At 44.7% G+C, this 12,904-nt stretch overlaps 1 protein-coding gene across 1 annotated transcript in view; it reads right to left on the bottom strand.

Moving 5' to 3' along the window:
* LOC146035519 (coagulation factor VIII-like) overlaps positions 1-12,904 on the bottom strand; it is a 215,182-nt gene that overhangs the window by 93,262 nt on the left and 109,016 nt on the right. The window contains exons 10-11 of the mRNA XM_083159025.1: positions 8,730-8,817; positions 3,336-3,547 (exon numbers count right to left, since the gene is read on the bottom strand). Coding sequence (XP_083015151.1) covers positions 3,336-3,547; positions 8,730-8,817 — 300 coding nt within the window. The remainder of the gene's footprint in view (positions 1-3,335; positions 3,548-8,729; positions 8,818-12,904) is intronic.

The following is a 12,904-nucleotide window of genomic DNA, read 5'->3' on the forward strand; positions in this document are numbered from 1 at the left end:
TCTGGTGGTGGGGTCCATACGAGATCAATTATTGGGGGGGGGGGTCTCAGCTGCTCTACGGGGGCGTCTTTGAGGGGGTCCCTCATCACCAGAGGAGGAAGAGGAGCTTAAGACAAATCCTTCAAATTCCCCGCTTGCATCACTGGCTGTGTCAGAGTCAGAGGCAAGCATGGCATATGCCTCCTCCGCTGAATACATTCTTCTGGATGACTGGGATGACATTTGGGATGACATTTGGGATGACATTTGGGATGCCATTTTTATTTTTGTGTTTCTGGTAGTGAAATGTTTCAACACGTGTATAGTGTAGGGGGGGTACAAACTTTATTTCAACCCGGGGGGGTATGTAGTGTGTAGTGTGTATGTAGTGCAGAAAAAAAAAAATACTTTATACAGGAATTTGATCCCAATAAAAAAAAAAAAATTGAAGAGGTTAAAAAAAAAAAAAATTGAAGGGGTTAAAAAAAAAAAAAAAAAAAGGTCCTGCGCCAAAAATTGAGCACAGATGTTGGTCAGTAACGTCCGTCACTGAACAGCGCTCAAAGGCAACAGGAATTTGATCAAAAAAAAAAAAAATAGATCAACCCTGTGCCGAAAAAGCTGATCAGTGATGTACGTCACTGATCAGCGCACAGTGGCCACAGGACACCCACAAAATCACAGTGTGTGTAAAAAAAAAAATTTAAAAAAGACCCCACAGCACCCTCAAAAAAAAAAAAAGGTGATCACTAGAGACAGGATTATATGCAACATAAAAAGCTTGAAATATGCATGCAAATATGCATGAAAAATACTTAAAATATGCATGAAAAGTGTTAAAATATGCTACATTAAATCAAGAAAAAAAGTACTTTTTAACTTATTTATTTAAAAATCAGCATACAATAGTTGCAAATAAACCTCAAAAATAGGCCCACAGCATCTGCAGATGTGTAGTGCTGTACACAGGACTTTTTTTCTTCCTGGCTGCTACAGCAGACTGCAGCGTCCAAAGCTGCTCTTGCATCAACTACACAGACCCTCATCTCCAGCGCGATGGATCAAATGTCAGCATAGCGTGTGAGGGTGGCGCAGTGGAAGGCTTCCTCCCTGCGCCGCATACCCACTGTGACACGGCATTTCCTCCATGCCGCGTGATGTCACAACCCTTCCGCCCGCCTCCTCTGCTTCAGAAGTCTGTCTCTTGGTGTAAAGTCCCAGGCCAGGGGCAGGCAATGGTTCAGGAGCTTCGTAATGGCATCCGCCCTGACTGACTTTTATCAACATGGAGTTGCAGCCTAGAGCAGTGTCAGACATAGCGTACATCCAAGGTTCCCCACACTGCGCACATATTGCCGCAGCCTGCACACTCTACCACTACCTGGCCAGCAGCAGCAGGGCAAAGCAGTGCTGTGACTCACGGGTGGGAAGAGGACGGGGCCTAAAATATGCACCATCACTAGATTTTAGGTAAAATATGCAATAACCAGTGAGAATGGGCAAAATATGCAAATGCATATGCAAATATGCAAATGCATATAATCCTGTCTCTAGTGATCACTGATGCGACACTGATTACCAGTGAGGGGCAGCAGGTGCACAACCTTTGGTGCAACTGACAGTGCAACTGGCAGCAACTGACAGGTATATATAAAAAAAAAAAAAACCCTGCGCCCCCAAAAAGTTGCTGATCAGCTCAGATATACTGATCAGCACAAAAGGGGGGGTAGCAGACACAAAATATACACTCTCTATCACTCTCTGTCACTATCTCTCTCTATCTCTCTATCTCTCGCTATCTATCACTATCTATCACTCTAGGACACTGCAGCAGCAGCACTGACAGTTATATATATAAAAAAAACCTGCACCCCCAAAAAGGGGGGGTAGCAGACACAAAATATACACTCTCTATCACTCTCTGTCACTATCTCTCTCTATCTCTCTATCTCTCACTATCTATCACTATCTATCACTCTATGACACTGCAGCAGCAGCACTGACAGTTATATATATATATATATATATATATATATAAAAAAAAAACCTGCACCCCCAAAAAGGGGGGGTAGCAGACACAAATCTCTCTATCTCTCTATCTCTCACTATCTATCACTATCTATCACTCTATGACACTGCAGCAGCAGCACTGACAGTTATATATATATATATATAAAAAAAACCTGCACCCCCAAAAAGGGGGGGGGTAGCAGACACAAAATATAGCTCTCTCTGTCACTATCTCTCTATCTCTCTCTATCTCTCTCTATCTCTCTCTCTATCTCTCTATCACACTGCAGCAGCAGCAGGAAGTCACAAGAAGTCAGATCCAGGAAGCATCCAGCACGCTACAAGCAGTGATCAGGTGATCAGGTAAGGTATTTGCAAGGATCAGGTAAGTATTAGCAAGGATCAGGTCAGTATCACGGCAGATAGGCACGGTGACCGCTCTGCACGCAATTCCAGACCGGAATGGTGTCTGCAGCGCAGTCACCGTTAGTTTAAATGTCGCGCCTTGGCTGTGATTGGCTGTCGGTCCGACGGACCAATCACAGCCTTGGGGGCAGGTGGGGTGAGGGTGGGGTGAGGTGTCATCGTCACCGATGAGCCCCTCTTGCCCCCTGACGCCCGGCGGTGATTGACACCTGTGTTACCGAGCGTCTGATTCGCTGGTAACACAGGAAAACGCTGTGAATGGCTGTTCACACTGAACAGCCAATCACAGCGATCGCCGACGGGGGGGCGGCATCGCAGCCCCCCCTGGGCATGCAGGGACATGTCTGCTGTCAGGGACAGCAGACATCGTCCCTCTGTCACTGCGTCTCTAGACGCAGTGACAGTTTAAAGTCATGACGTACATTTATGCCATGTGTCGGGAAGTACATCCCGGCCATGACGTAAATGTACGTCAAATGTCGGGAAGGGGTTAATAATGCATTGCAGAACGAAGTGTGACAAATGAGGGATGAAGATTCAGGGTAGAGGGAGGAAGATTTAGGGGAAATTTAAGGAAGAATTACTTCACAGAAAGAGTTGTAGATAAGTGGAATAGCCTCCCATCAGAGGTGGTAGAGGCAAATACAGTAGTACAATTTAAACATGCTTGGGATAGGCATATTGCTATACTTACAAAAAAATAAGGATCAAGTATGGTTTGAGGTAACATGTTTAAAAAAGGGGAAGACTAGATGGGCCAAGTGGTTCTTATCTGCTGTCAAATTCTATGTTTCTAAAATACATTCACACTAAATATAATAAATACATTAAATAATTCTGAATGAAGGTGAAAAATATTTACGTTTAGGGAACAAACACATTTGTCTACAAAGCGGCTACATACTTTATGTAAAAGTTACCTGATTTCCTCTCTGATCCAATGTCTGTTTTGAACAGATTAGAAGGGGTCCAATGAGGCCTGATGCTAGGTCTTTTTGTGGATGGTAAAAGCTTGCATAGAATCTTGTAAGACAACGTGGATCAGATGAAGCAGGACTGTCATACTTTGTGACTGGCCATATGTAAGTTATGGATTCATTTGGGTAGATAGGGTAATCCATTAATTGCTCTCCTGAAAAAGTAACAAAAAAAATGGACATTATTACAGAATACATGAGCAGAATACTTGATTCCTTCTAAATGAAAACTTTACATATAAAAAGTACACAGCATACTTACACAAGTGCTATATAGAAAAAGAGTTACAGATTACTGACAAATGTGTTACAATTTCAAATACTGTAAAAAGGAAACATTTACAGAATATAACATCCCGCTTTTTCTGACCGAGAGGAATGGCAGGAAAATGGCTTAGTCATAGACAAGTCTTTAAAGGACACCATTGAATGATTTCTCCAGTGCTCGCAGATCTGAGAGACCTCTGTAGTGTCTTGTGATACTTATGCCCACCTACTTATTACTCAGTGTCTTCCTTGATGTAAATGGGCCTAATTCATTTTTGTACGTAAATCTGATGGTTTACATACAAATATGATAGATGAGGATCTGCGAAGGCAGTATCAGTCACAGCCTTCTGTCAGCCACAGCATGACTGACATTCTGCAGTGTTTGGGGGAGTAGAGTTTTGGTGGCACCTGGCTCAGTTCTTTAAAATGGGGGTGAGCTGCTCCCATTTGGAAGGCGCAATGGGCATTTCCCGCTATACCTGTGAGGCACGGGTCTATGGGTGGCACCTTCTCGGGTACATTACTGCAATGCATGTACTGTATATGACACTTGTTTGACTGAACAGGCCCAAGGGAGTTATGACTGCTAAAGGAACAAATATTATAGATGGGGCAATAAGTCGGGTAAACTCCAAGCTAACCTAATAAAAGGTACTCGTACATGCACTTAGGTAGATGTTTTACTTACCCAGGTACTAACATCTCTGAACCCACTGCCATATGCTCGGAATTTATGCAATTGTATAAGTCATTATACATTGCTGACCCTGACAATGCAAGGGGAGGCCACTCTTTTTTATGTGAGGCTCATCTACCTGAGCTTTCTGATGTAGAGAGGGACCTTCTGGGTGCCCATATTACTGAGGAGGAGTTACACACAACAATCAAATCCCTACCCAATGGTAAGAGCCCTGGCCCAGATGGCTTTGGGGCCGAATATTACAAATTGCTTAGTGAAGAGCTTGTGCCAGTTCTGGGTAAACTATTTAATCATATTATTTCATCCAAATCCACCCCACTCTATTTTAACCACTTTATTTTAAAGAAGCTCGGATAATTGTCCTGGCTAAACCAGGAAAGGACCCCACTATGGTTAGCTCTTACTGCCCTAATTCTCTCCTTAATCCGGATTTTAAAATCCTCACCAAGCTGATGGCTAACCATTTACAAGCTTGCCTGCCTTGCTTGATTACACCTGCACAACTTGGGTTTGTGATGGGGTTACAGTCGGTACAGAGGATTAGGGCTGCAATAGCAGTAATATCCTACTCTCACTTTCATAAAGCAAAAGACAATATTCTTCTCAATCTAGATGCTGAGAAGGCCTTCCATAAGATAGCATGGCCTCATCTTTTTAGAGTTCTATTACACCAGCAATTTGGCACAATGTTTGGTGGCTTGATACAAATCCTTTATACTGATCACTGGCACAAGTAATGGTTAATAATGTAGCTACCCCCTCTTTTCTCCTGGTGAGAGGTACCAGACAAGGATGCCCCCTCTCTTCTTTACTTTTTAACTTAGCATTGGAGCCTTTTATTCGCCACATTCAGACACTACCAGGATTTCAGGGCATTATAATTGGTAATCGTGAGCTGTGTGTCATAGCCTTTGCTGATGACTTACATTTACTTTTAGCACCAAATGCTCTCTTCCCCAACTAGTATCGGCAATTGTTAGGTTTTCCCTGTTTGCAGGATTTTCCATATATTTCAGCAAATCAGAAGCATGGCAGGGTTGGGTAAGGCCTTTTGCATTCAAATGGGCCCAAACACACATTACATATTCGGGAACTGTCGTGCCACAACATTTGTGTACTTTATATGCCCAAATTGTTGTATGTTATGCAAATGACATCCCTCAGTAGATCTGACCTCTCTAAGCTCAACTCCCTTCTTTCTAAATTAATCTGGAATCATAAGAGAATCTGCCTGATGTTAAACAATATAAACTTGCATGCTTACTTAATTTGGCTATGGATTGGATCAGTGGTCACAGTATATTTACGGATAAAGGTCTAGAATCTAGAATCCCAGATATGTACTCCCCTGTCCCTTAGTTACCTTTTACATGCACACTCTTCACAACTTAAATCTCCACATTCTGATAATATCTTACTGTCCTCCACTGGCATGGAGGGCGTCCAGGAGGTCTCTTGATCTTAGATATTACTCTTTATCTCTACCCCTGCTTGAAAACTTGGACTTCCAAAATGGGGCAGCCTCATTACCATTTAGTACTGGCACTCCTCTGGTATCTCCTGCTTATGCAATTTACTGTACTATCACTAAACACCTAGATCATTTTCAGAAACAATAGAGAAGTTAAGAATTGCACCGCAACATTCCTTTTTTTTACTCCCAAGCACTATTTATTGTTTGACCATTTGCTAATCTCTAGTAAACTTTTTCATTTATTAGGGGTCCTAGAAATGTCAATATGATGACTACACTGCAGTGGAAATGTAAGGAATAATGGAAAGAATAAGGGGAACACATGTTACATAATGGTGAGATATAAGAGATAGGGGAAATATGGGGATTTAGCAGAAACAGGGGAATAGAGTGTGTAAAAAAAATGCACAGTACAGTAGCCAGTGATTTGGCAAATGATGGTCCAAAAAACGAGTTTGTTATAAGAAGATATATTCTTTGCTTCTGATCTGAGCAACTCATGGGCTGCAGGACTGCAACCCACCCAGTAAATCCGCCACTGTGCATCTGGCTTCACTAAAGCTAAACAGTCTCTGATACTGCACTGGCTTCACTCTGATTGGTAGTAACACTTCCTATTGAAAGTCAGACATGCCAGTAATATGCAGTAAGGCAGTCTCATTAGGAGGTGTTCCCTTCCTCCAGGCCTGCCAGTACAGGCTGCTGTAGACAGAGAGCTGGTTTTCTGTAGAAAGCCACTCCCTGCCTTGCTGTGCAGCACAGTTTGGCTTCTATGGGCTGTTGCCGGTGCAGCCTATAGAAGCTGGGATTATGCGCATGTGCAGTATCGTTGCCAATACTGTGCATGCACCAGTCCTGGTGCCTGTTATCTGCACTGTACAGGCACTGGGATGGACAGAAGCAGCGGTGGCAAGCGGCGGCAGCAGCAGTGAATAGAAATCTCCTGGCACTACAGCCAAATTGTTTAAAAGTGTAATAATAATAAATACAAGATTCTTTCATCTCCAAACCAAGGCTGCCTTATTTTCTGTTTGTACATTATCTCTATATTAAGGGCTAAGTACCCCTTACTAGGTAGCAGCAGTTTGAATCTGCGCTCAGTCACCTCAATTTCTTATTGCCATACAGAGCATTTTTTGTAGTAGGGTTTTCTATTACCAAGTCCCCGAACTATGAATTGTCTACAATCTATCCACTCAATAGTGTAATTGACTATAAACATCCATAGTTGGCAGCCAAAGTTTATAAAGTGAGATAGTTTCTAGAAGTTATTTATACTCTTTCCTGAAGCTAAACTTTCCCTTTTTGAAATTCTTCTAAATTCAACATTTTGAGTATAAACCTCACTCCATTAAAATCTAAAATTTACATTACACTTGTATTCATACAGTTTATTTTGCACTGTATATAATCCAAAGCCTCCTAATTTTAATGTGCAACAATCATCAAGGTACCATTTTATACATACTGTAAGAGAGAAGGGGACCCATGTGCCTTGATTTGTACAGCACTGTTGCTGGTGACGGGTGTGGTGTAACACCCAGACAGTCGGGATTCCGACAGTCATTAGCTCGACTGCCCGTACTCAAACAGCAGGGGGGAGCGCAACGAAGACCCTTGCGGGCTTGCTGCGCTCGTCCCCTAATTTATTCTCCCTCTATGGGGGTCATGGACCCCCACAAGGGAGAATACCCTCTGCCCGTGTATTAGACTTTTAGCAGTCGGGATTCCGACGTCGAGGTAATGACCGTTGGAATCCCGACTGCCGGTGAGTCTGCTGGTGGTGACGTGGGTCTTCAGAGATATGAGTATTGGATATAGTTGCATGTTGTGAAGTGTGTGCACCACATGGAATTGCGTACATCCATACCCATTATAGGTACACCACTGGGTGGCCCTTCCATGAGTAAGAACCCGATTAGAGGTTTCATAAACACATTCAGGCGCTGAACTATTTTTAATCCTGATTCAACCTCATCTGTTACACCTATCAAATTTATATGGACTATTATCTCACCTGTTTAGACTTGTTCCAGAAATAGGACAAATAAGGGAAATCTAAGAGGATATATATTTTATTCCGGCTAAATATAAAAAATGGAATGCTAATTACTGTATGTCGTCATTAAAAATGAAGATATTCAGAATGTTAACCTGGTTTGAATGTTAACATTCAGGATGTTCCTATTTTTAGTATGCTGACATTTAACATGGTGACATTCACAATTTCACCAAACACTGACATAATATCAACATTTCCAGAATGCTAACAGTCAAAATGAAATGTCAGTATTTTTTGGAAGGTACATGAAATTCTGGGGTAGATTTATTAAGCTCGGTGAAGTGATAAAATGTTTTTACTCACTGGCCAATCAACTCCTACCTGTCAGTTTTCAAACCAAGCCTGCAACTTCACAGTTAGGAGATGATTGGCCAGTGATAAAAACTGGACACGTTATCACTTCACCAAGCTTAATAAATCTGCCCCTCAGTGCCTAACCTTAACCCTATGCTGCATAACCTTGACCCTAAAATCATATATCAACTTCTAGCTGTTTACATTCAGATTCTGATCATGTTGACATTTGAATGTCGACAATGTAATAACTACATACCATCAAATATTGGCATCTGGTTCACGTTTACAAAAATCTTGATTTACTGCACAAATGTCCTATTTTCTGTCATCCTGTTTCTGCCCTTACCTGGTTTTCTGCCATCTATACTTCTGCCTTTCTTTCACTTTGGTTTAATTCACTTATTTTAAAATGTTGCATACGATTTATTGATCTTATTTCAGATTTATTTTGATTGGTATGTAATATAACCTATTTATAAAATTGTAAAACTTATTGAAAAGAAAATATTGATTATAAAAGTCACCATACAGTACCTGTCAAAGCGGGATGGACAGAGCTCACGCTGCTCAATCCTTGTGGATACATGTTAAATGGATGACGAGCTAAATTCTTGAACACAATCTTTAATCACAGAAAAAATGAAGTTAAATTAGTCAGTGTCACATTGTTATAGTAATAGAATGTGAACTAATACTGTACATGGCAATAGAGCATTGACTAAATAAACAATAAAATACAGTGTATCATAATTGCATTAAACAAAATCTGTTTCTAACACCTGTTAGCAAACACTCTGAAACCAGACATTTTACAGAATGCAGCAAAATCACCTGGATGTTTAATGGGAGTTCAACGGCATATATGGGAGATACAGTATTTGCTGTATTTCCCTCTTTTCCGATCACATCATTAGCCCCCATAGGTGTCTGTTGGGGTTGTTAAATTGTAAATTCTTCCAGAATGTAAGACATTTCACACCTTGACCCTTATAACTTTTGCCAAAGTTGCTCTAAAATCACCCAAGCGTGAACGAAAGTTGAGGAGTGTGTGTGAACAGGGCCGTCGCCACCACTAGGCAGGTCTAGGCATTTGCCTAGGGCGCCGGCCACTGGAGGGCGGTACTGAGCCGCCGAGGAGAGCCGAGAAGCTATACAAACACTAAACTACAACTCCCAGAATGCTCCTGACCAGGAAAAGACCACAGCCTTTACTGATTGGCTATTGCTGTGACTATTAAACACTGATTGGCTGCTGTATGACAGCCAGAGAGTGCAGGCACATCGGCCGCTCAGCTATACACCACCCGGGATATGGCAGCGTGCAGGGGCCCTGCGTGCCGTCTACTGCTGCAGGGGAATATCCTCCTCGTCAGGCAATGGCGAACTGTCAGGAGGGACTGCGCTTCAGAGGCTGCAGGTGAGGCAGTGAGAACGCGCCAGACTACCGTCCCCCCCGCGCTGGACTCCCGTCTGTGATTTCCTTCCCCCCTCCTCTGTTCATCCCATAGCAATCTAGCGCCGCACCCCCTCCGGAGCACGTGGGTTGTGTCTGCCCCCTCCCCCCTCCTCAGCGGCAATCCCCAGAGAGGAGCGGGCGGGCGGGGGGGGGGGGGGGGTGCGTAGGTTGCCTGGGGCGCTCACAGGGTTTGCACCGGCCCTGTGTGTGAACAAGGGCCCTTAGATCTGATCGCAGTACAAATTTGTTCTCAAAATGGGCAAAAGCATGTGCACTGCAGGTGGGGCAAATGTAACATGGGCAGAGAAAGTTAGATTGTGTGAGTTTCTGTGCAGGGTAAATACTGGCTGCATTATTTTACACTGCAATTTAGATTTCAGTTTCAACACACCCCACCCAAATCTAACTCTCTCTGTACATGTTACATCTGCCCCACCTGCAGTGCACATGGTTTTGCCCATTCTGAGAACAAATTTGTACTGCGATCAGATTTGAATAAGGGCCTAGGTGTATAGATGATGCTTTTACCCAATGGTTAGATCACCTTGTAGCAGTGAGACAGGACAGATTAAACCTAGACAGAGGCAGTTGTGAAATGCTTGTTGCTGAACACTACAACAAAACCTAAACCATGGGGGCGTGGCTAGCCGGCCAACAGGGAGGACGCCGAGTCTAAGAGCTCCCGCTCCACGCTACCAACAAAGCCTGCTTTACAAAACCTTACCCTCCCCAACCTCAGTCACCCGCCGCCCCTACCTCCCTCCTGCACTCCGATAGCCGTCGGGCGAAGCTGCGGAGCCGGGGAGTGTATTTACACACTCCTGCAGGTTGCGGCCTAGCCCGGCGACGGAAGCCGCGGCCTCAATTTCGGAGGCGGAAGATCCACGAGCGCTCGATCTCATCGCCGGGGAGCACCTGAGAAAAACAGAAGCCCAGACAGGCGCGGGTGAGTGCCCGGGAGTTACTCCCAGAGCCAATCACGGCACCCCGCCACCCCATTCCTCGGCACGCCGCACGGAGCCGCAGGGCTCCAGAAAGTCCAACCCGCCAGCCCCTTTGCCCTCACGCACCGCAAGGCAGCAAAAAGACCTGGCTGCCAGCCTCATCACCCGCTCCCATACCTCCCACAACCCACCACAAAGGACCCGGCTCTCTCCCCAGTGATAGGGAGACCCGGGCTGGTACCTGTCCACACGTGCCTCTCCCTGCAAAGAGCACATAAACCCCGGCCGCCATCTTGCCTCCGCAGCTGCCCTCACTACACCTGCAGCCGGACACCTCCTCAGCTGCTCTTACAGCCATCTTACTGGCTGCACCCCTACAGAGAAGACCCCACAGAAGAGGGAGTCCAACACCTGGACCACACTGCTGTGTCCCTGAGACCTGCTGCAATAACACAGGCAGACCCCCCCACATCCCTAATAACCCCACAATAACCTGACTTAGCTGGTGGTGCTTGTGGGGCTGCACCTACCACAAATATCAATCTGAGACAGACACCTGGGGAAAAGGACTTCCTGCTTGCTCCCCACCAAACTCAGTAAATACTGCTATAAAATCCCACAGCACCTGTGCACACTTGCTGACCGGCACTCGCCCCCCCAAACTACTTATCCTACAGCACGGTACACAGTGTGCCCCTCCGGGCTCGGAGAAAGAGACTTGTACACCTGTTATACACTGCTACACTGCTGCTCTCAACTCACTACCTGCTGCAAAACTATTCTGACAGATAGGAAAGGAAGCGACAGCTTTTGTCTAATTATGTAATCAATGGACTGACTCTCACAGTCGTGGCCCACCTATAATCCATGTAACGCTGTGCCTCATAGCACACACTCGATTTTAAGGCTCATTTCATTCTCATGAAAAGATTCCTGGTCCCTTCATCCATGACCCCCACTGGCTCATCTACACGAGACAACACTCAGGAAGGCAACTCTTCAGACTCAGGAGAATCCTCGACTCGCTCTGGGTCCAGACGTAGACACAAATCTACATCCACCACCCGCCCACCGAAAATGAAACCCACAGACATCGCCGCGGTGCTGGGCCCCCTGTTAGATGAAAAGCTGGCCGGCATCAAAGAGGCCATAGACTCCACACTAGCACAGTTAACCCAACACTCTAGCCGCATAGATGAGCTAGAACAAAGAGTCTCTAACCTAGAGGACGATCTACACACAGCTCAAGAAACAATCGAGACTCAACACGCGGACATCACCAGCCTCACCGACAAACTTGATGATCTCGAAAATCGTAGTCGGAGAAATAACCTGCGAGTGATCGGCATCCCAGAGTCGATAAAAGGCCACGAATTACTTGACCTCCTCTCCAACTGGATCCCGGAACAACTAGCTATGAATCTGAAGGGCGTACCCCTGGCCATCGAACGGGCGCATCGTATAGGCCCGGACCGGAAAAATACCTCTGGACGTCCACGCCCCGTCATCATGAAAATCCTGAACTACGCAGATAAATCAGCGCTTTTAGATCACTATCGCAGGACAGCTAACCTATCTTACAAAGGAGAACGTCTACTTATATTTCAGGACTTCTCCAACCAGGTTGCAGCCAAACGTAAAGAATTCACCCCTATCTGCAAACAGCTATTTGAAAACAAGACCAAGTTTTCCTTGTTATATCCTGCCCGCCTGCGAATCTTCGAGAATGGAAAACCGATCTTCTTCGAAGACCCAGCTGCTGCACAAGCTCATCTTTCTCGCCCTGACACCTGAACTAGCTTGAGGCACTGCTACTTGTCACTGTCTAGCCCTGCACAGTGGGCCACACTGTGAATGTGCTTCGGCACACCGTGAATGTTCACACAATGTACCTTGAGTACATTTTTTCCTTTTTTTCTCTTCCCTTTTTTACTCTCTTTCCTGTTTGTAATTGTATTTGTTAATGTTATGATTGCCTGCCTAGCTCTGAAGCCTAGATTCACCTCGGGGTGCTCTCTCTCTGCTCGCTGGGACGGAGAGAGGCCCTGCTTTAATAATCTTCCCACCTGTATTATGATGTTATCCACTGGCATAGGTTAATATAACGGACCATAACAATCCCCATCAGGACTCTATAGGGAATACCCCATTGCTATCATATAATATAATTTCCTGGAATATAGAGGGACTTAATACCCCAGTAAAGCGAAAGAAAGTGCTCTCCCACCTTAACCGTCTAAAACCCCATATCTTATTCCTTCAGGAAACACATTGGACCGCAGACCCTAGAAACACTCTAAAAGCCCCCT

Source organism: Crinia signifera, chromosome 9 (genome assembly GCF_055691185.1).
Source record: "Crinia signifera chromosome 9, ASM5569118v1, whole genome shotgun sequence".
Classification (NCBI taxonomy): Eukaryota; Metazoa; Chordata; class Amphibia; order Anura; family Myobatrachidae; genus Crinia; species Crinia signifera.